This window comes from Puntigrus tetrazona, chromosome 12, assembly GCF_018831695.1.
Source record: "Puntigrus tetrazona isolate hp1 chromosome 12, ASM1883169v1, whole genome shotgun sequence".
Lineage (NCBI taxonomy): Eukaryota > Metazoa > Chordata > Actinopteri > Cypriniformes > Cyprinidae > Puntigrus > Puntigrus tetrazona.
The window spans coordinates 8,728,086-8,750,234 of NC_056710.1; the positions used below are offsets into that span (position 1 = coordinate 8,728,086).

The following is a 22,149-nucleotide window of genomic DNA, read 5'->3' on the forward strand; positions in this document are numbered from 1 at the left end:
AATACAAAAAAGAGGCAATATGGCTTTAGACATTTTATAAATAACGAGAACAATATTTGTTATATATATATATAGATATTTAATTTTATTTTTGAGGAAAAAAAAAACTTGAAGCTAATTCAAGAGTTGATATTGAATTACACTTTTTCAAATATGTATTGATGCAACATGACACTGCTGTCATAACATAAACGTCCCACTTTGGGAATAATGAGAAATATGGCATTTTAAGGAAATGTCTTATGGGCGCATATAGAGGTATATAGATTATGATTCACTGTACAAACCATGGCAATTTGCTTTGTAAATTTCTTTCTTTTTGTTTTCTAAAATGGACTGGAGAACCAACCATACAGTTTTATGGTTACTAGTTTTGACCACTGTTCTCTTGCTAACACTTTGGTGCTTGCTGAGAGGAGCAAAAACTGTTGCTCTGATATCAGTAGTTTTACTGTTCGTTTGGTTGGTTGTCTGTTCTTTTTTTTTTTAAAAGTTATTATGGTGGTCAGACTCTTTTTTTTTTTCTTTTTGTTTTTGCCAATTATTTAATTGTACATTAAAATATGTTTGTACCATTCAAAAATAATTGGCTTCTAGTGTGGTGTACTTCCTACAGTGTAGATGTGGAGCTGGAACAATATCAACCCAAGGTGGTTTGAGACTAAATTAGTCCACACAGTGCTGTGCAATGCTGATTAAATATAAAAAAGTAATGGATAATGATAGAGTTACACCGAGGTTTTATTAATGGCATCATAATACCAAGTTTTCCATTTTAAAGTGCAAATACTCTGAATAGCAAAAGCAACCACAGACATTTGGCACAGACATAAGTCTATCAAATATATACAGGTCACATGAAGTCAAATATTCAACAGTTGAGCCCCCAGAGATGGATGTTCCTAGAGGCTAAATATACATTCACCTCGATATAGATTGTTTTTTTATCTTCATGTCTCAGTTTTCATCTCGGACTAAAATAACACAGAAAATAGTCAAGTTAAATCTACAACATAGACTACTGTGCAAGGTGGTGCAAGTCACAAAAAAATGCGCAAACACTGCAAATAGATGAGATACTAGCAAGTCATAGTGTTGACAAAAAATAAAATGCAACTTTATTCCATACACATAATTATGCTCAAAGGTTAGAACATAACTGTGCAAGGAGTGCAGGATATTTTGTTTCACACTATAATATTTTGCTTATGAAGTGTCAAGGACAGCAAAGTGTTGAAAAGCTATTTTCCAAAGTTGTATTTCACATATTTTGAGTATCAAGAGGCCACTAATTCTGTGAGAGGTGTGCAATTTAAAGTGATTATGATTAGATTATGTTCACCGAGTATATATATGTGTGTGTGTGTATATATATACCTGTATATATATATATACACACACACACACATATACATGTAATGTGAATATGTTTAGACATATGTGACATATTGGCTTTTAGGAATACTTCACTGTGCTACTCTGAACTAGAATTATGTATATTTCATGCAAATATATGACCCCACCAAATTACATTTATCCCAGTTAGCCAAATCTGTAAACTAAAAACACTATTAAAACCAGTGTCGGAGAACTGGCTTGATTTTTTTGTTTTCATGATCAAATACTATCAGTTACTGCCATTAAATGACCTGTTACTGTTAATTTGATTGTAATCTCTGAAACAACATTTCGGAAGGTTTTAACTCAACTAGAACTAATAGTGCAAATTAACGTAGTCCGAAACGTTGGCGGAAGTTGTGCAAGCACATAATCAACAATGCAAAACAAGAATGTACCAATTCTCTTTCCCGGCTCTGACCATCCTCAGTCTCTGTGATGTCAGATCTCCATCTCCCAGCTCCTGAAGAACCCCCTTGCTACCAAGGCCTCTCTAAAAGTCACAGTCAGTGAGTTGATGGTGATATCTGTCACAATGACCTCCTCTGGGCCCATAACTGGACTCCAGTCTTCAGGTAAGGGAGAAATAGTCATTGCGTCTGATCCAGTGGATTGAGTCCAGCAACCTCTCCTGACACGCTCTGAGACACAGAGTACATTTTGTACATATTTACACATTTAACATGTTACAAGTATTATATAGGGTACTGTTTTAGATGCTTTTAGACACTTAAGTTCAGATCTAAAACAAAAATAATTTAATACAACTGTAGATGTTTCCCAAATTAACAACTGTCCTAAAGTAGGCACACACACACACACACACACACACACACACACACATATATATATAATATTTTGTGAAAATAGTAAAACGGTTTAAGGATTTACTGATGGATGAAAATTTCAAAAGAACTGCATTTATGAGAAATGCAAATTAAACTTTACTGTAAATTTGATCAGTTTTAATGTGTTGTGTAAAATTCAGTTTGCCATTACAGGAACAAAACACATATTAAAAATAAAAAAATAAAAAAATATATATATATATATATATATATATATATATATATATATATATATATATATATATATATATATATATATATATATATATATATTGTCATTATAAATAAATAACTTGCAGAATTTAAATCTTGATTTTACTTTTTAAAATTTAAAACAAACACTAACACATTTTGCTTATATAATGCTAATAATTAAAAAAACAGTAGAGGTTTGCTAGATGTTTACTTTGTGTTGTGATTTATTTTCAAGATCTCAATAAGACTGATAAAGAGCACTGCAGTCTTGATATCAATTTAGGTCAAAGTGACAACTATGTCTGCCCTCTGACCAACTAACATACTTACTGTTTAAAGTGTTGCTGCCAGTTTTAGTTCCTCCTTGTCTTGTGTCCTCTTCTTCTTCTTCCTCCTCCTCTTCCATAACCCCCTCATCATCATCGTCGTAATCATCATCATCATCATCGTCGTCGTCATCATCATCTTCTCTTCTGTCCCATTCTTCCTCAGAGGTCTCTCTGGATGCTTTCTTCTTTTTCTTGTGGTGGGTTAATTGTCGATATATACAAGCCCCTGTGGACTGGAACCTTGGGTCAAGCGATAGCGGCAGATGTGCCGAAGTGTTCCCCGTATCTTTGTGTGCGCTGCGTAGATCCATTGCGTAAATGTTTCTCTGTAAAAGAGAGCAATATGTGGATAGGAGGATTATAATGAATAACTTATTATTGCTATATTACTAACTTACTATATTTTTTAATTCATGTGAATAAACCTGGAAAACCAACGTTTTGATTTTCATTTAGTTTTATTGGGAAATAAAAAAAAATTACAACTGTGCTAAAATTAAAACTGAAATGAAAATAAATTATATAAATAAATAAAATAATAATAAATAAAATAATAAAAATGGCAAAAGTGCATTTTTGACCAACAGAAAAATGACCAAATATTTAACTAAAATTAAAATGAATAAATCAATCAATAAATAAAGGTTCATAAAATAAGTGGATTGACTTTTGCATAACAGTTTAGCAGGGAAGCAATTAAAGCAATTAAGATGCTGAAGTGGTCATTACCTGCATGAAGAGTCTTTTCGGTTTTGGGCCTCTTTTACGCCACCTCACCGACCTTTCTCTCTGTTCTCTGTTTGCAATTAGAAATAATGGGAAAATGCAGTGCGGATGATCTCATATACTGGTGACTGAAAGTGAAATAAAGAATGTTTCATTTTTATAACTAGTATAACTCACTTTTCCTCGTATGCTAAAACCAGTCGAGGGTCAAGAATGTGCTCCTCTGGCTCCCATGTGCTGTACCTTTCAAGTCATTCAAATACAACACGTATATATTTATCGACAAGACTTGCAAATAAATAAACAACAGATCCCAACCACTACAGAAATAACTGCAAAACTGAGAAATGTATAAACGAAGCTTATTCTCCATAATAATAATACTTACTTGGGAGGCCACCCCTTCCACTTCAATAAATATTCGACATGACCCTTAAACATTAGAACAAAGAAAAAAAATATATATAACGTTACACAAAGCAATACTTCCATTATATTTTAAGTAGGAAATACACATTTCTTCTGAATGTTTTGTTTTCGTCTCGTACGTGTGCGATGACGTAATGACAAGGTTTCGTAATAAAGAATTAAGGAGGTACGACCCCTTAGCACCTCCTCCTTTTTATTTCAATCCCGACATTTCGCACGAGACCAAAAGTAACGGTCATTTACCGAGCGTTATTTTAAGACGACCGCGTGTTTTAATTTTACTTAAAAGTAACTGGGAGCCACGTCCGCTCGCGCCAGTAAACCTCAAATGCCGTTTTGAGATAAAAATTCGACCCCGGCCGCTGAGTGTAAATGGCCAAACTTTACGTTACTTATTAGCTTCCACCGGAAAATAAAACTGCGTAGTCTCCATGACTACGAACGGGATCGCCACCCTATTCCAAAAGCGTGCTGTGCGACGTGCGTCGTCATCGAAGTTATTAGACTACAAACACACTTCCACGCTGTTGTTGTGAGGAGGAAGCGTGTGTCCTCGCCCCTCTAACATGTTGTATGTGTGCAGCGGGACCGCACAGATTGAACTGTCAGTAAACACGCAGCTACACGCGCGTGCCACTTACCTTTCTAACTCTTTTCTTTATGATTGATTCCACGGCGAACACTTGCTCGCCGATTGCCGACAGTTCCATCAGTTAAGTTGTCCCCCTAAAAATAATGAAGTAGCTGTCAACGTGTCTCTGCGCTTTTCCTTCTGGTCGTTAAAGTAACTATGAATTGCAAATCCCGTGCGCTGTTACAATGGCTGCACGCGTTCCCGCTCTTCCGCTGCCTTGTTGACAATTCAGTATTTTATGCTTTGCACCGCTCCATTTCCTTGTACTAGATGAGTACAGTGACTTTTTAAATCTGCGACACATCTGCAGCGTGCAGCGCGCCCCCGTGCGCCACACAGAGGATCGACTTGCGCCACTGTTGGTCGGATTACCCACTAGCAGCTACCATATTAGTTTTGTTTTCATCAGAATTGATGTGGTTTGTGTTGCTTACCTTTCAAATTAGATTTTTGCAATCAAAAATATTACACGAACGATTAAATTAAATAACTTGCTCGCCTGCAGCATCGCAACGCTAGCCCGTCTATGGGAAACGCATATAAAAGCTCTCACACAAAGATGCACACTTGTTTTCTGAAAGAAGTATTTTGTGTCCGCGATTTCAATTTATTTTAAATTTAAAAAACGGACTAAAATAGCACAGCGTGAAATAGGAACACGGCCTCAAATCACTCTTGCATTTCAATATTTTTTTTTTATGTGTCATTTATTTCTATGATGACGACGCTGAATTTTCAGCAGCCATTACTTGATTCTTTAGCGTCACATGATCTTTGAGGCATTATTATAATATGCTAATTTGGTGATTGAGAATCATTTCTGAAATCGGTTGGGCTGCTTGACATTTTTGTGGAAAACTGGATGAATAAAAGTTATAGGTTACAAAAAAGGGATTGCTACACATAGGAAAAATCGGTTCTAAAAATTATACAAAAAATAAGAAATACTATAAAGACAAAATATTATGTATATTGTATTGATGTAAATATAATTTAAATATTTTCCAAATAATATTTTTACACACATATATACACAAAAATATACATCTGCCATTTAATTTAGGATGGGGTACCTTCCTTCGTGTAGATAATCATTATTGGAGGTCCACAGCATCTAGATTAAATAATAATAAACCTGGTGTGAACTACATGAAAAGAATCACCACACTGTATACATATAAAGACATTTTTAATGATGTCACAGCACATTTTACATCATACATAAAGTGCCATCATAAGCATTTTATTTGAATGAAAAACAATGGCATGAGCACATGTTGTCCCCATCCCCCTGAAAAACGGGTTGTGGGGATTTAGATTGTCATGGCAAAGGAATCTATTCATCTCTACAGAATTACAAAGCACCCTGTGTATGGACATGTGGAATGTTCCTTTTAAGCTGTAGTATCTGATTCGAGTGTCTATAATCTATTTGAAGTGTTATCTATCATATGTTGAAGATCGGTGTTTAACAAGTGAACTTTAATCAAGTTGGATCGGAAGATAACCTGAGATGCATTATTAGACTTCCCTTTGTGTAAATCTGCTCCCTCTGTAAACAGTTTAAGGCCGTGTTAATCCAATATCAATCAAAGATGAATAAACTTTGCACAATTTCAGAGACCTCAACCTTTCTAACTCTTACATACAACCATTTCAATTAACAACACAGTTTTTGGCAGTTTAACTTTTTTTTTTTTACTACCAACACTTACCTGTTTATTGTCCTACATGTAGTCTAGGATTTAACAAGTCTAACTGTTTAACAAGAAAAGGGTGTCCAGAGCAACAGTTTAAGGTAAGAGATTAACAAGTGACCGTTTTGGTAACATATGTTATAGGAAACTAACACAAAACATCCAATTACTGTGGTGCCATGCTGTACTGTGATACACAGGAAACATCTCATCTGTCACTAAGCCATTAAATATGTAAGAAACGGTTAAGCAGGGGCTACTGGTGTTCCTTCTCTAAATCTTCAAGTACATGCACTAAATAAGTACATATGCACCCCTGTGTTAAAATCCAGTTGGTCAAATGAATAGCTTTTTTGGTGACCTTTAATGTGTGGCGGACAGTTTAGACGATCACATGGATGCACTGGGGAGAATAAAAAAAAAAACATATGGAAAGAGAGAAGTGTCGAGGATGACAGGTGATGCACGAGGAGAACACATCACTAATAATTCCATAACCTCTCACTTTCAAGTCAGAAAACAGTACAAAATAAAAGAAATAATCAATGTATAAAAAAATGCATCAGAATCCCAAATACCAAACAAAATTCTCTGTGTAGTGTTTTGTTGTCTTGTGATATCCCTGTGTGTGTCCTTTGCTGCTTCAGTCTCCATGGAAAGAGTCCAGCGGTGTGTGTGTGTGTGTGTGTGTGTGTGTGTGTGTGTGTAAACAAGTCTGAGCAGTGTGCTTTCATGACTAGTTGAGTGCAACTCCATTTGCTCTTTAAATGGGTCCCTGATTGAACCTCACATTTCCCTCCTGAGCATGAATTTGAGAAACCTCCAAAACAAAAACAAAATAACAACAACAACAACAACAAAAAATGATCCAAAACATTCATCAGTTATCAGACCTCCACGTCTGGTGGACTTCCACCTCCTCTGACACAACCAATAGGAGTTCACAGTTCTTCCCTCGAAGCTGGTGACGCAAAAACTTCCTGTGAAACAATCAGAATAATAGCTAGAGAAAAAAAAAAAGAGCTTGGCACTGAAACCGATTGCTAATTTTCCCTATAGCTTTTCACACTTACCTCAGTTCATCAGCTGTTCCGATAGCATGAGGACTGCGGAGTTTGGAGTCTAGGTTATAATAGACTCCTCCCACTTCTCGAACTCCAATCCAGTGTTGGCGCTTGAGGGGCAGTCGCAGCGGCCCCCAGCGCAGATTGGATGGCACATTCAAGATGAATCCTGTGACGTTCGGCAGTGCAATGCAGCCAACATCCCTATTGCATGACAAACACAAAGGGAAAAATATTTAAAAACATGTATTTGTATTCGTTCATTATTCATTTATGCTATTCATACATACAATGCTCTAATACACCTCTTCTATGTTTTTTACTTTTAGGGCATTACAAGGACAGCCCATCCAAAAACTTTAATCCTGTCATCATTTACTCACACTCGTCAAGCTTGCAGAAGAATGTTTGACTGTCTTGACTTTGACAATTTCTTTTCTATACATTGGAAATGAATGGGAACCAAAATGGTTTGCTTACCAAAATGTTACAAATATCTTAATTTGGGTTCTGCAGATGACAGAAATGCAAACAGTTTGGAATGACCTGTATGCTTTTCATGTTAGAGTGGACCATCCCTCCATTCTCCTATATTTGTGTTTTGTGTGATACAGTCTTGGTATCATAATGCAAAAAAGCGCTTCACTGCTTTAACATCTTAAAACTTTCTGTTTGCTTCAGACTAGTCACGTCGTGCATAAAACAGGAAATTATATCATAAAGAGGAACCTGGCAGACCCTCATGACTTGGTGTAAAGGTCAATATGTCTCTCAAAATATCAAATAACATGATATAAGGCAGGCCATAGAATATTAGGCCATAAAATGTGTGCTGTGACCAAAAATGCATGATGCTTCCAGATATTTAATAAACTAATTATGGAAAAACTATTCCTAAAACAATTTGTAAAACATTTTTAAAAGTGACAAAGTCACCTCAAACCCAAATATTTCTGTTTACTATGAATGATGCATCCATGTTTTTATTATTATTATTCATGTGCCCTTGTTCCATCAAAAAGGAAAAACTTTCGCTCTCCCTTGCAAAGCCATCTCATCTCTCATGACTTGTGCACCAGTGTGAGGATGGGACAATAATCCATCCCATCCAGTGCCCTGCACCTCACATGAAACTGAAGCAGTTTGCAAACAAAAAGGATCAAACGAGCCAATCAGCTTCCATTGGACAAAATCAAATCCCACCATTCAGTTCACACTTTTACTTGGCAAAACTTAACAATATAAAATTAAGTCATATGAAACGAACACAAATTAAAAAAAAAAGACTTGCCAAATATTTCTAAAAGCTTTCAAACTATAACGGCAAAAAAATACCTTCTCTTGTCCCACCAAACAGCCTCAAACCCACGTGTCTGCAATGCAGCCATGATGACGTTCACATCGTAGTTGCCATTTCCCAGCATGTTTTTCTTGTGGGGCGTTACCAAAGTGCTAGGGGACAGCCTGAAAAAAAAAAAGAGGAAGCAGAAGTGTGCCCAATAAAAACTCCAAAATTAGATCACCTCAGTAACAATACACAATCTTAGCACTGACCTCTGGTAGATGTCCTGAAGTGCATCACGACTGAAGGCCGCTCCGTCCTGGAAGACATTGTTTAGGGCGTGCAGAGCGCACAGCTCCCGATGCTGCTTTTCGTGATAAATGGCGGTAGGTTGTGACGAGGTGGGGGGCGTTCCAGCATACGGCCTGTCCTCCAGCTCGGACCCCCGTCCAACGACGGTTTCTCCTTTCTGCTTGCTGACCTTCCATGGCATACAGCCCAGCTCCTGAAACCCCCCGACCCCCCTCCCCTTACCAGAACATGGAGTACTCCCCATTCCTGCTGCTATGTCACCACTATCATCTCCACAGCAACCGCTCAGCTGCTCGGGATGAGTGGCAAGGGGAGGGGAGGTAGCTACTGGAGTGAAAGGTGAGCCAGCGCACCTTGCAGCGAATCAGTGAAAAAAAAAAAACCAAACAAAAAAAACAAGTGGAAACGATGTATCTTCTCAGAAGCAGACTTGATTGTGTCTTCTTTCTGCGCTCTTCATGTTGTTATTGCACACAGACTTGCCAAGCACCATAGTAACCACTAGGGCAGAGCAGTTCTTTCCATTTTGGCCGACATCAGGGTGGAAAAGACTTACAGCATGACTTGTACAGCTGACTGGGACTAAATGGGTCAGCAGTGCAGGACCCTGGCAACTGCCATAGCGGACCACCGTGAGAACGGCAGAGATAACCTTGGCTTTAGAGACGAAAACAAACACAAGAGGGTGACTATAAATCAGATAATTAAAACAAAACAGCAAATGCTTCAATCCCGCAAATTAATGTAGCGTTTAATCGAGTGGCAAGTCTAAACACGAACCCTTTTGACACCTATAAGGCTAATGTGCAATTGTGCCTAAGGATGACTGCATTGGGAATGGCTGTACAAAACTTCCTGCCAGCTGACTGGATGGGTGTTTGTGACTTATTCACGGACTGAAACGATATTTTACACTTCGCACACAAGTTTAACAAGACAACTTAAGGCATGCCGTATTTTTGTTTGGGCTGCTGAACTACTGCGTTCAGACCAATTTGACACTCTGGCTACGTGCTACTCGTTTGATAGCAACGGACAAAATGACACCTTTTAAATTGTCAGCGTACTCCTTCCCAGCACTCACCTCTGTCTGCATACGATATGTTACAGGCTGGGCTGCTTTCGCTCCTTTAACTTCTTGTTTTCGCGTCCGCTCCTTGAGTTGTTTATTCCTTTGTCTCTTGTACTTTTTCCTTGCAGCTCTCTGGCTCAACGTGAGCATGCGCAAAACGTCATTGGCTTTCCGCTGGCTTGCGTCACGAGCAGGTTGCATCCCATGGGACTGTCAAACACGGCTCGGTCGCCCACATGCCCCACATTAAGAAATTAATAAGAGACTTCCTATTTCTTTTTGGAGACATTCATTTTCCAAATATTTTCCCCTGATAATTTTTTTATCTCGGTTTGTGTAAGGTCTGTTCTGGGCTGTATAAACAGCCCTCTAGCTCCGTGCCCTATTAGTTTAGCAGAAAAAAATAAATTGCAGACATCTGCATTTAGGTCCGCTGTCATTTCAAACATCTGTGACAAATGAGTAATTACGCTTCTGTTTGTTTTCATCTCTTGCTAATGAGGATACAAATGACGATACCTGATTACTTTATTCCAGGTGTTACGGTAAACCACGACCTAGTAAAGTTTATTTGCTGTGTAACAGTGTCAGATATTCTTTTTTCATGCCTAGGGTGGAGACAGAATCCGTAGTTTTGTTCCCAGTATTTTTTTTTACGCTGATTATGAAGTAAAAATCAGTGGAATTAATTAGAGTATTAGAGACTAGGTGCTTAATCCAAATGTATCAGGCATACATATTTTGTAATCTATATAACTAATGTTCAAAGTATCAATGGACAACATTAAAGAAAATGTGTATACTAATTCAGTTAAACCAAAGTTTTTTTGAAGTGTTTGAGGTGAAATAAGGACATTAAATGCAACTGTCAAAACTACAAGATTCAAGCTTTTATTACATCCATTATGACAAGTCACAATGCTGAAATTTTGCTGTAGACAGGAAAGTCATTTAGAATGTAAAGAAATACAAATATTTTGTATTAATTGTATGTACAAGTATGTAATCAAGGTGTCAAGGTTTTTTTTTTCTCCCAAAATATGGGCAAGGACATTTTATTTAGAGAGATGCATGGTCAGGGCGTCTATAAGCTCCTGTTTTTTGGTTCCTGTTGTACGTATTGCAAACTGCTTGCATGCATCTTTTAGCACAGGCACTGTGAGTTTTCCCAAGGTGCCCTTTGCCACATGGTTTTTCAGCTCTTCATCTGACATCTCCACTTTTGGCTTCTTTTCAGCACCACCACCAGATTCAGCTGGTCAAAAAGAAAAAGGCACATCAAATCAAGAGTATGTTAATATCAGCTTTTCCCAATGTAGTGGCAATGTAACTAAAATAGGATCTTTGACAGTTAGAAGTATTTTCCAATGCACAGTGAACCATGCTATGTCTCTAATTAAAAATAAATCAAATACATTACATTTGCAAAAGTACTAAAATAAGTGAGCATTGTGATACATGTATTTGATATTTCATGATCATTTTTATTTTATGCACCGGTAAAATTACAAAACAGGTTTTTTAATTGAGAGATTTATAAATGATTTTCAATAGAAAATTTGGAAATATGGCTGGCACAGGCTGGACCATGCACATTATAAGTGGCCCAGCAGTAACAGAATTCATGTGCAGTGTCTCAGAGACTCTAGATCACTGGATCATGGGCTGCTTGCGTGTAAGTGAACACAGTGCCACACTTCATTTTGAAACACACAGTGGCCAGCTGGCAACTATCAACAATTAATTTGCTTGCTAGCATTTAATTTGTGGACCAAGGGATTTAGAGGGCGTTCTGCACGGAGCAGTTTGATGGTGCCTTGTGCAGTGCTGTTGGAAACTATACATGCAATAAACGAATGTATTTGAAAATGCATTGTTTTTTAAATCATATTAAAAACAGAGACCATCTGCAATCTCACCAGTTTTGCGTTTAGCCGCAGGCTTCCCTTCTGGGTTATAATCAGAAGGATAGACTAAATCTTTGAACTGTTGAGCCAGTGAACCAAGACGAGTATCCATCATTTGTACCTTGGGCACTGAGGGAACACATAAGAGTGTGAGACAGTAACACAATTGAAAATAAAACAATTATCCATTAAAAGCATTTCAGATCTCAAGAAATACGTGTTAAATCCTCGATGGGCTCGGGTTCAAGCATATTCAGAGCCAAAGCCTCCAGGTTCCTGTAGTGCTGTTGTAGCACTGGGTTTTCGAACGAATCGCTCCTACAAAAATATAAGATTTACAGCAAATTTAAATCCATGACTGAAGAATGCATTGGCCACAACTTGCAGAAAACCACACACACTTGTATTTAAAGCGGAGCTTGTGCACAATCTCTTTCATCTTGTCCACCTGCTCATCAGAGGCTGTGGGACCCACGTGAGCATCCACTGTGCGTATGTCATCAGCAAAGGGAAGAAATATCACGTGGAAGCCTAAAATATAGCATCCCATCATTTAATATTACTATTTGACATATATAAAAAGATCAATTAGCCAACAGTTAATGGAAAGTTCAGCATAAATTGTTCAGTCTTGATTGCCGTTACCTGGAGGTGTTGCTTGGGTTTGACTCTGGTCCAGTTCTTCTCTCTGGGGAACTAGTGCCACAAACCGAGGAGGGGTGTTACGACGAGGAATGTATCTGCACAACGCAAATACATTTTTTTCACTGCACTTCAAAAGCAGAGCTGTAAACATACAGGAGCTTCCTACGGTAAACAAAAGAAAAAATAAAGAACTGCGCGTCAGCTTTGCAAAACGAGACAAAAACTGTTAATAAAAGAACTGCATTTAACTGAAAGAGGTAAAGACATCAGCAAATGAAGACCTGCCTGAAATCTGCTCTTCCTCGGGGTATATGAAGAGGGCAGGCCGTATATGATGGTGCAGTTTGAGACGGTCCATGGGCTTAAACCCCATCAGAATCAAACTTGGATCATCAAACTTTTTAATCTCATCCACTTCATCCTTTTCCATCACAATCTGTTTCTTCCCATAAACCTTCACAGAAAGTGGTACATTTTGTATGATGAGAAAATATGGTACATTTTTATTTACTATTGCAATGTAGCTTGATGATAGTTTTGATTCCAACTTTACCTGCGCCCTCTTCATATCATTTGGCAAAAGTATCCCCCCATTATGGGCATGGAAGTAACGGGTTTTAGTGCGCACTGGTTCGTTAGTATCTCTGTGAAGCTTGACAGCAGAAGGTTTGGTGGCAGTCCTGGCCAACACGTACACGCCAACTGCCAGATTGACTCCTTCTCCGAGAGAGAATGTTAACCTTGAACACAATGAAAAAGTATATGCATATTTCTAAGAATTGCATTTTGAAACTATTTTGATTCAAAAACTGTATTTAGCTATTTTTACACATGATCAAGTAAAGTTAAACTTTGCAGAAATATTGCAAAAAAACCCTCTGTTTAATAAGGATGCACTGATGCGTTGGCTGAATGTTTAAAAACAGCCAAAAATCATTGCTGATAATTTCTTGTAAATCGAAAGGGGTGGAAAATATTTCAATCAGTGTTAGAACCAGACAAAAACATCAAAAATAGCTTATGAACAGGTCATTTTAAGGAATAGTCTACTCAAAAATTCAAATTATGGCATAATCTACTCACCCCGAAGCCATCCTAGGTAAGATGATTTCTTTCAGACGAACACAGTTGTTTTTTTTGTTTTTTTTAATGTATCCTAGCTCTTCCAAGTTGCTTGTGGATGATGGCCATGATTTTGAAGCTCCAAAAGCTTACGTCATATGTAATGCGCTAGTTTTCTGATGCACCATCCACCAGAATTACCAAGTTTGGATAAGTCAGGATAAATTTTTAACAAACTCTGACTGTTCTGAAAAGAAATCTGAAAGTAGAAAGTCACATACACCTAGAATGGCTTGGCGGTGAGTAGATTATGCCGTAATTTTCATTTTTGGGTGAACTATTCCTTTAACACTACATTTAACTCAGGAACTTTATAAAGTGTTCCTAGTGTCAGGTTCTTGATGGACAAGCCCGCACTTTATTTTTCCTTGTTTGGATTTACATCACAATAGGAAAAAAAGAAACTGATGACCATAGGGACTTCTTAGTCTAATTACAAACACTACAGAAAAGAATTACCTGCCGCATACATCCAGCATCCCCTTGACGCTACATAGGGCAAGCAAACTGGTGAATGATTTGACATGTGCTGTGCATTTACCTGCTTTGAGATCTTTTCTTTAACTCTTTAGCTCTGACTCTCTTCTGTAAGTCCTCTAGTTTCCTGCATGGCTCAATCTGGAGGCCGAGCTCGCTTTCATCTTCTGGAGGGCTTACAATGTCACAGAAGAATATGGAAACATCAAAACCTCCTGGCTTTGTAAGGTGCATCAAGTCTATGACCACACCTGAGGAGCAACAAAACATATGGCGTAAATTGTCCAACAGTAAGACATCTTCCCCATTCTATTCAGCCTACCCGTTTCTTTAAGATCAGCAGCCTTTGTCCGAGCCTGTCTGTCTTTAGCACCGTCTCCTCTGTGAGGATCATCCCTACAAGTGAAGATCATCAGGCGCTTGTGTGACAGTCGCAATTTGATATCACTGTAAAGGTTGGAGCAGCACCACAGAGCCTCTCCGAGGGACGTTTCTCCACTGCCCAAGGTTTTTTCAGCGAACTGTGCTCCTTTCTCACCCAGCAGTCTATCTATATCCAGCACAAGCTGAGATCCTGAAAAGTGAATATAGAGATAAATTCACCGTCATATACGCAATCTTATAATCACAAAGAGTTAGTTACCCACCAGGTGAATCCAAGTCGTGGTAGACGTAGACATGCTTGAAGGAATTTCTTGGATTCTTACTCTGCTCAGTCCCATAGAACACCAAAGCAACCAGGTCTCTGTCACTGCTTATGATCTTACTAGTGTACACACTACGTACACACTAGATACAACAGAAAATAAAGTCTATTAGATATGTTCTGAAGAAAAAGCACAAGAATATTTGGTGAAAATAAAAGATAATGAATAAATAAAAAGGTACAGTTCGACTCACCTGCATAGTCATGTCAAAATTTGATGGCTCTCCATGCTCACCTTTGATGAACATCTCTTTGGATGCATCAACCAAAAACACCAGACTGTCGCGGCCACTGATCTTGTAATCACCTAATAATTTAAAAGTAATTAAGATTTTCTTAATTATTAACATCTTAATTTTATATAACCAATTTACGTTTAATGAAGTACAAAGCGTGCAACTTATATCACAGAGGACAAGTTATGCAGTTAGCTTTGCTAACCTCCAGAATCCTCTTCGTCCTCCTCAACCTCATCGTCTTCGTTTTGATAGTACTCTCTCCACTCCGCCATTACTCTAAGAACCGTTTCAGGGTTGTTTTCAATTGAAGTTGGGAAACAACAAAGCAAGTTTTCTTAAGTGTAAGATTAGTCACTTTTTTATTTTTCAGCAATAGAACTTCGTATTCCCTTACACCCGCGCATGCATGCATCCAGTCAGTGCGCCACAATTTGAGTGACAGCTCTAATAGCGTATCAGAGACGACCATTGAAAGGTAAGAACCAATGGCGAGACAAGAGCGGAGTGACTGGTTAATCCATGCACGAGGAAGTAAACAAATGTTTCTGTGACCTGCGTAACGTTAAACAGTTTACCATTTTTTTTTAACATTTGTAGTGGAAAAATAAGAATTTTCACCATTAAAACATTTTAACCTCGTTAGTCATGTTCTTGAACTAATCTTTCATTTCACTCGTTTTTTTTCTTTGAACAGATTGACTCGGTTCCCAACTAGAAATCTTGTCTACAAATCGAACTGGCTCATTGCGATTCTCGAGTGAACAGAACATTTGAGAATTAGTAACAGCTTTTTGAAATATTAACGTTGTTGTAAACATGTATGGGTCCATATATGGATATAAAAGCTTTAAAGCATATTTATTTAACGCTGAGTTGTCAAAGACAACGTAATGCGGTAGAAGTCACTAAATCGGTGTTTTGAACTGGCTTACTATTCAAACGAACCGAATCTCAAAAATAACTTCCGCTTACTAGTGCGGTGGAAATGAACACGAGAAAGTTTGTTTATAAAACACGCCATCTAGCGTTTTGGAGGAAATTACAGCTGTTTGACATATGTATCTTTGCTGCCATTGGTCGAGTCCCCAATGAATAAGCACATTTGTCATAACCGGTATCAAAATATCCCTGTGTCACTGTGACGGGGAGGACGTGAACGCTGCGTTGGATTTGTCAACAACCCGTGGTTTATTATTTTTCCGAAATCATTTAAAACGACAACGAATGCGTTCCTTGTACTAATATTTACTGCGATGATGGAAATGTGATCCGCCAATACACCGAAGTCTTGTTTTCCGAGTTCAGTCAGAGCCAGAAGCTCAAGCTAAGTTTCAGTTTGCTAGCTGTAGAGTTGCGTTTTTGTTTGTAAACACGCGTTCGTCTAAAGCCGTAGCGATGGCTGATGGAAGTTCTTTCAACGTGAAGTTGCACATTTATGACCTGTCAAAAGGACTGGCCCGTCAGCTGAGTCCCTTGATGTTAGGTGAGTTCTGCAGCTATCCGGCTAAAGTTGTATTTCATTTTTCATAAAGTCAAAGAGAAATAAGATATTTTAATCACATTCTGGAGAAAAATCGAACTTTGAAAGTATGTGAAGAAATAACTGATTGCAAATCTGTATCTACATTCACAGGAAAGCAGGTCGAGGGAATATGGTGAGTACCTTTTTACTTATTTTTACTTAACTCTCAGGCAATATAATCCAATTTTGAGACCGCTAGTAAAAATGCTTATGTTTTGTATTTGTTTAAATGCAATAAACGGTTGAATTTAGCAGGTCTTTATTTAAGTGTATTATTTTTGAATTACTTGATGAAGGCACACCTCTGTAGTGGTTTATGGGGAAGAGTTTTTCTTTGGAGGAGGAGGCATTATGAGCTGCTTTCCGGTAAGACGCATTTGTTTATTCAAGATACCTGAAAAGTAAAAGGCGTTCTTAGACCGTAACCCATCATAATCGTGAAATGCTGTCCTGTTTCAGGGTTGTACTATTCTAGGTATGCCTGATTCCACAGTGGACCTTGGAAACTCAGAAGTTCCTCGGGACCTTTTTCTGGAATATCTGTCTTCGCTCAGGGAGTCTACTTACAGGTCGGTATAACTTTCTTTTTTGCATTTAACTGGAAACGGCATATTGTCGTAGTTTAGTATGCGAGGACAAAGTATGGCATATGCCTTCGTCTCTTATTACAATTCAAATGAGCAAACCTTTTTTCCACAGACCTGAAAAATACCACCTCTTTGAACACAACTGTAACACCTTTAGCTCTGAGATCGCACAGTTTTTAACAGGAACTAGGATTCCTTCATACATCACTGACCTCCCATCTGAGGTGCTCTCTACGTAAGTTTGCCCTTACAGCTTTACAATCCAATTTTTGTTGTTTGTCGTTGACAGTAGTTGTGGTATTAGTTATTACTTTCCTTTTCCGTAGACCTTTTGGACAAGCACTCCGTCCTTTACTCGAATCGGTCACCATCGCTCCATCGGGGAACAATGGCATGAATGGATATGGCCAAAGGTAGATCTGGCTGCTTATAAAAATGTATTATTACAGCAGTCATGAAGCTTGTGTAACAGATAATAGTTTACTTAAATTTCACCTATTGTGCCTATAAAAATAGCATTCATATAAAAGCAGGTCTTCCAGATTTTCTGCTCCGTGTACTCAGTTTTTCAGTCTCTTGAACCTTCCTTTAATGAACTGCGACGTCAACAGACCGGTTTGTCTGTATGGTTGAGTACAGGATTTATAATTCCAGCGGTGCAAACTATCAGTGGCAACCAAAACGTTAGCTGTAAAAACCCCCATGGATGTTTAAAAATGTCAAATGTATTTTATAAAGCACAAAGTAGCACAATAATTACTAGGCAACTATTTGCACTAATCTTTACAAACTTTTTTTAATCAATTAAATGTACCAAAGCAAATTGTATCAGGATTCCCCTCGACAGTCTGTAGGTGTCTCTGTTCTACCTCCACATGTTACATGCTACGCTTTAAGAGGAACGGAGGCTAAGAATTAGGTTGCTAATTATTAAAAAATAAGCTATGGTGATTTAATACTGATTTGAGTAGTAACATTTAGAGTCTTTTGTTTATGTGTAAATTAATTAAGACAATTAGACCTTTACTGACTACTGTGTTTTCAGATATCTAACTCTGTCGCTCTTTCTTTAATCAGTCACTTCCTTTTATTGGCTCTTTTAGTGTTGCAAGTTAACTAAACTTTACCTTTACTCATTTATATCAATCCTAGAGTGCCATGAATATATATATATATATATATATATAATATATATATATATATGTAGGGTTTAAGGGGATCAGTGACGTCATAGGAAGCACAGCGTCACACATGAATGTTTTATAAAATGTGCAGGTGTCACCAGCAATGAACCCCGTAGGAAAGTTGTTGTATTTTTCAATTATTCAATCGTCTTTTTACATGTGTTACTCTGGTTAAGGTAAGATAGGAATATAGTAATATAATGTATAATGTGGCTTTGGTGACAATAAGTAATTATTAAACTCGCAGTATTTAATTCATAGCTCATTATAATTCATATAATTCATTGATGGTAAATGGTGTAAACGCTCTAAAGTCTATAGGACCAGTGTAATCGTAACAAACACATTAGCAATGAGACCGTGCATATATTTTTAACCGGTTCATAAGAATGCATGAAAGATTTGTAACATGATATTTTATGTATCAAAAACATTCCTTGTAATACTCTCACAGTAAGATTTATTTTAGGTTGAGGTTATGCTGCCTGATTTATCTGTGCTACTGTTTTTCAGTAAGTACTATTTAGAGCTCTTAATTTCCTGCCTCAAATAAACCTCATTTCTGTGTAAATGTGTGTTAAACATCATTGTCTAAACAAATAAAGACGTTCTGAAAGTATAAAGATGTGGGGGTTTTGTTCTCAGTTGTCTGGTTGCATGGTTATAGTAGTGTTATTTTAGTATTACTGGGATAATTAATTATATTTTTAAATTCATTTATTTATTTTAATTGTAACATTTTTTGTATGTATTTTTGTTTAAATTATAATTTTTTGGTGTCTGTTTAATAGCGTATTTAATGCTGAAAGGCCACCAATATATGCATATTTAGTTTTGCATCTAAATTAAGCTTGTATGATTGAATTATAAATCCATTTAGATAACCTCAGCTCTGTTTCCATAATATATCTAATTAGTTCCAATTATTCTGTGACGACCAATTTCAAAGATGTCACCCATGAAAAAGTTTCCAGTTACAAGTCACTTAAATAAGTTCACGCGCAGAAACATGTGCAACTGCAAAATTCTGCACTTTTAAAGTTGCGTTTGAATTGCATCATCACACTCACATCTTCTATCATCATCTTAGCGTTTCTTTATACAAACTGAAAATACGCTGATCACAGGTTAACTAAGGCAGTCTTTAAAAAGACAAGAAAGAGAGCTTTCGTTTTATTTGTACACTATATCTGCTGATAATCCGAAAAATGATTTTCTTAACGTCTCTCAGCTTTTTCATCTTACATTTGTGACTTGTAAATCCACCAAATCAGATACAGACTCTCATTTCTACATCATTTATGGCTGGCATCCACATGGCAGTTTCTTCTTTCGCAGCTGTCCACTCACACAGCCCCTGACATTCATACGATTTCATGGCTATGTGCCACTAATTAACCACAACCATCATTTCAGGGAGTGATCCTCTCATCCAATATTACTGTCGCAAGCAGATAAAAAGATTTTACATCCAATCGTGTCCATTCCAGCACCGTTTAAATTAGAGGGCAAAGGGGAGTAAGAGAGCCGCACCACGCTGAGGAGATGAGCAGAGACATTTCAGAACATGCATGTTTTAAATAGCATACAAAAAATATAACATAAAATGAAGCTGTATAAAGCATACTCTGTCTGTTGACGTCCTCGTTGCGCTTTACATTGAAGAAGCAATCCGTTGTGCGAGAAAGTGTTTTCATTTAAATCAAAGACAAAGCAAAATTAAAATAGGTAAAGTAATAATAACGATCCTAATAATTATCATCCTTTGAAGCTACAAGTGTCTGAATTGTCTAAAGCCTGAGTTAATCAAGAGCTTTCTACCATTTTGGTAGAACGCTATTCATAGCATTTTTGTCTGAACAAGGCTGAAGGGAAAAAAGAGCTGTGCTGGAGGGATCGCTCTCAGCTTTTCTTTTCTAAATCAGAATTTTATTCCCCATGACTGGGAATTCGACATTATACTATGCCTATGAGGTATCGATCTTAAAGGAATAGTTCACCCCAAAATGACAATTTGCTGAAAATGCATTTGCCCTCAGGCCATCCATGATGCGGGTCAGCTTGAAACTGATTTTGAGAAACGTAGCATTACATCATTTGCATTACATAATTGCAATGAATGGGTGCCGTTAAAATGAGACGTCGAACTGCTAATTTTTTCAAAATGCAAAACTACACAAATAATCCACACTTCTCCACTTCATTAATTACCAACTTGTTAGATGAAAACCTCTTTATATAAGACACAAATACATATTTAAGGGACTCATTTTGATAATTTGATCAGTTCATAAGATTATTAGTTTGTTTATTAAAAATATGCATATTTGTTTTACATATTTTTTACTGGAATCAGGTTGTATGTTATTGGGTTGTTTTTATCAGCTGTTTGGTATATTCAGATGACATCTATTCACTGCAAAGGATTCATTGGTAAGCAAGCAATGTAATGTTAAAGTTATGCAAATGCATTCTGATAAACTATTTTTAAATAGTCATTATTATTTGTCCCGAGAGAGTTTATTTCTCACTTTGTTTCCCACCCTGAAGACCACTGCAACAAATCTCTAGGTGATGAATCAGGCAGAGAAACTTTTTCACAGGTTCAGATGAGACAATGGGGATAGACAAGAACATTGAGAAACTATATTTATACACATTATTATACTATTTTTGCTCCACTATCAAAAATAGTTCAAAACTAATCCAAAATCATGTCGTGCATGATTCAGAGCAACACACAATGGGTTCGCAATCAATCAGTGTTTTTGAACAAATTGATTAAATGAATGATTCAGTAACTAAGAACAGCTACTTTGAACTATGATCTAATGCACCTGACAACTAAAAATGTGATGCTACATGATATTCGGTACATGCTGTGCAAAGATATACAGCTGCACTTTCAATCTGAAAACACCGCATATGTATAATAGGAGTAATTCTTTCCGATTTTTTGAAACGCATTTAATGCTTCAACAAATTTTCCATCAGACTTCAGAAATCTAAAAATGCACTTAATCCTTCTACTACCCAAGATAAACGTTCTTCAGATATAGACATGTACACAGATATTTTATATTATTATTGTAATTGATATTATTATCATTTGTTTGTTTTTTGCAAAGGCAATTACTTTTTTTTATTTGTACTGGCTGAGGAAGTAAAAAAACGTCTGGGGAATTAGAGAGGATGAAAAATTAAAAAAAAAAAGAGAAAAAAAGTTCAAGATCTCACGTCTCTAAAATGATGAGCCGGTGTAAAGCTGAATTTCCAGAGATGACGAAATAGACAATTCAATCAAATTCCCCACCACCCCCTGTCTAATGCGCTTAAGATGTACATATTCCAGACTGGGAGATAAAAATGACTCAATATTTTTCTTTAAAAGTTTGAAAACCTTTAAACCTTTGTGCTGCTTTAATCTGGTTCTTAAACCGCGGGGGGAAAAAAAAGAAGAGTCCCCTAGCATAGAGATCCCACGTGTCTTCAATATATTCATTCCACTGGATATTTTTTAAAACACATTATCTGCTTTCAGGCCAGGGCTAAAATAAACTTGCTGATGCAAGTGCATCAATTGTGAAACTAATCCCGTAGTTTGCTATAATCATCCTGCTTGTGAACCGATACTAAGATTTTAGATCCATCAAAAGTGTAGGTTAAAAGAAACCTGGGAAGTTGGAAGGAGCGGGTAAATCGTGTCATTGAAATTCTGAGATGAGTGGCAGGTTTTCTCAATGGATCCAGGTGCTTCTAAACCAATTTGCAATA

At 37.1% G+C, this 22,149-nt stretch overlaps 4 protein-coding genes across 6 annotated transcripts; 1 reads left to right on the forward strand and 3 right to left on the reverse strand.

Moving 5' to 3' along the window:
• Positions 1 to 723: 723 nt before the first annotated feature.
• cbx7b (chromobox homolog 7b) lies at positions 724 to 4,904 on the reverse strand. Of its 2 annotated transcripts, XM_043253374.1 has the most exons (7): positions 4,567 to 4,904; positions 3,885 to 3,928; positions 3,674 to 3,739; positions 3,500 to 3,566; positions 2,772 to 3,096; positions 1,797 to 2,039; positions 724 to 974 (listed from the first exon to the last, which is right to left on the reverse strand). In XM_043253374.1, the coding sequence occupies exons 1-6, from the start codon at positions 4,633 to 4,635 to the stop codon at positions 1,840 to 1,842; spliced, it is 771 nt and encodes a 256-aa protein (XP_043109309.1). In that variant the 5' UTR covers positions 4,636 to 4,904; the 3' UTR covers positions 724 to 974; positions 1,797 to 1,839. The 2 variants fall into 2 exon arrangements, with proteins under 2 accessions (XP_043109309.1, XP_043109308.1); XM_043253373.1 differs by having other exon boundaries at positions 724 to 2,039; positions 4,567 to 4,903.
• Positions 4,905 to 5,731: 827 nt separating this feature from the next.
• josd1 (Josephin domain containing 1) lies at positions 5,732 to 10,163 on the reverse strand. Of its 2 annotated transcripts, none has more exons than XM_043253370.1 (5): positions 9,999 to 10,163; positions 8,875 to 9,571; positions 8,656 to 8,784; positions 7,330 to 7,524; positions 5,732 to 7,217 (listed from the first exon to the last, which is right to left on the reverse strand). In XM_043253370.1, exons 2-5 carry the CDS (start codon positions 9,156 to 9,158, stop codon positions 7,043 to 7,045), a joined length of 783 nt encoding a protein of 260 aa, XP_043109305.1. In that variant the 5' UTR covers positions 9,159 to 9,571; positions 9,999 to 10,163; the 3' UTR covers positions 5,732 to 7,042. The 2 variants fall into 2 exon arrangements, with proteins under 2 accessions (XP_043109305.1, XP_043109306.1); XM_043253371.1 differs by having other exon boundaries at positions 5,732 to 7,236; positions 9,999 to 10,158.
• A 693-nt stretch (positions 10,164 to 10,856) lies between these two features.
• On the reverse strand, positions 10,857 to 15,521 carry xrcc6 (X-ray repair complementing defective repair in Chinese hamster cells 6). Its single transcript, XM_043253322.1, has 12 exons — positions 15,285 to 15,521; positions 15,038 to 15,150; positions 14,785 to 14,926; positions 14,460 to 14,711; positions 14,202 to 14,388; positions 13,092 to 13,278; positions 12,824 to 12,992; positions 12,539 to 12,700; positions 12,295 to 12,424; positions 12,111 to 12,211; positions 11,906 to 12,022; positions 10,857 to 11,241 (listed from the first exon to the last, which is right to left on the reverse strand). The coding sequence occupies exons 1-12, from the start codon at positions 15,352 to 15,354 to the stop codon at positions 11,042 to 11,044; spliced, it is 1,830 nt and encodes a 609-aa protein (XP_043109257.1). The 5' UTR covers positions 15,355 to 15,521; the 3' UTR covers positions 10,857 to 11,041.
• Positions 15,522 to 16,175: 654 nt separating this feature from the next.
• On the forward strand, positions 16,176 to 18,994 carry desi1b (desumoylating isopeptidase 1b). Its single transcript, XM_043253382.1, has 6 exons — positions 16,176 to 16,565; positions 16,716 to 16,737; positions 16,901 to 16,970; positions 17,064 to 17,173; positions 17,304 to 17,426; positions 17,518 to 18,994. The coding sequence occupies exons 1-6, from the start codon at positions 16,478 to 16,480 to the stop codon at positions 17,606 to 17,608; spliced, it is 504 nt and encodes a 167-aa protein (XP_043109317.1). The 5' UTR covers positions 16,176 to 16,477; the 3' UTR covers positions 17,609 to 18,994.
• The last annotated feature ends 3,155 nt before the right edge of the window (positions 18,995 to 22,149 follow it).

Excerpts from the sequence above, each read along its gene's own strand:
- cbx7b (XM_043253374.1), bottom strand. The coding sequence starts at position 4,635 with ATGGAACTGTCGGCAATCGGCGAGCAAGTGTTCGCCGTGGAATCAATC. Across the intron at positions 3,929-4,566 it reads TAAAGAAAAGAGTTAGAAAG|GGTCATGTCGAATATTTATT; the intron begins GTAAGTGGCACG and ends CTAATGTTTAAG. Across the intron at positions 2,040-2,771 it reads TGGCAGCAACACTTTAAACA|AGCGTGTCAGGAGAGGTTGC; the intron begins GTAAGTATGTTA and ends TCTGTGTCTCAG.
- xrcc6 (XM_043253322.1), bottom strand. The coding sequence starts at position 15,354 with ATGGCGGAGTGGAGAGAGTACTATCAAAACGAAGACGATGAGGTTGAG. Across the intron at positions 12,701-12,823 it reads CGAGGAAGAGCAGATTTCAG|GAAGCTCCTGTATGTTTACA; the intron begins GCAGGTCTTCAT and ends TGTTTACCGTAG. Across the intron at positions 11,242-11,905 it reads TGCGGCTAAACGCAAAACTG|CTGAATCTGGTGGTGGTGCT; the intron begins GTGAGATTGCAG and ends CTTTTTGACCAG.
- josd1 (XM_043253370.1), bottom strand. The coding sequence starts at position 9,158 with ATGGGGAGTACTCCATGTTCTGGTAAGGGGAGGGGGGTCGGGGGGTTT. Across the intron at positions 8,785-8,874 it reads CTTCAGGACATCTACCAGAG|GCTGTCCCCTAGCACTTTGG; the intron begins GTCAGTGCTAAG and ends TTTTTTTTTCAG. Across the intron at positions 7,525-8,655 it reads GTTTGGTGGGACAAGAGAAG|GGATGTTGGCTGCATTGCAC; the intron begins GTATTTTTTTGC and ends GTCATGCAATAG.
- desi1b (XM_043253382.1), top strand. The coding sequence starts at position 16,478 with ATGGCTGATGGAAGTTCTTTCAACGTGAAGTTGCACATTTATGACCTG. Across the intron at positions 16,738-16,900 it reads AAGCAGGTCGAGGGAATATG|GCACACCTCTGTAGTGGTTT; the intron begins GTGAGTACCTTT and ends TACTTGATGAAG. Across the intron at positions 17,427-17,517 it reads CCATCTGAGGTGCTCTCTAC|ACCTTTTGGACAAGCACTCC; the intron begins GTAAGTTTGCCC and ends CCTTTTCCGTAG.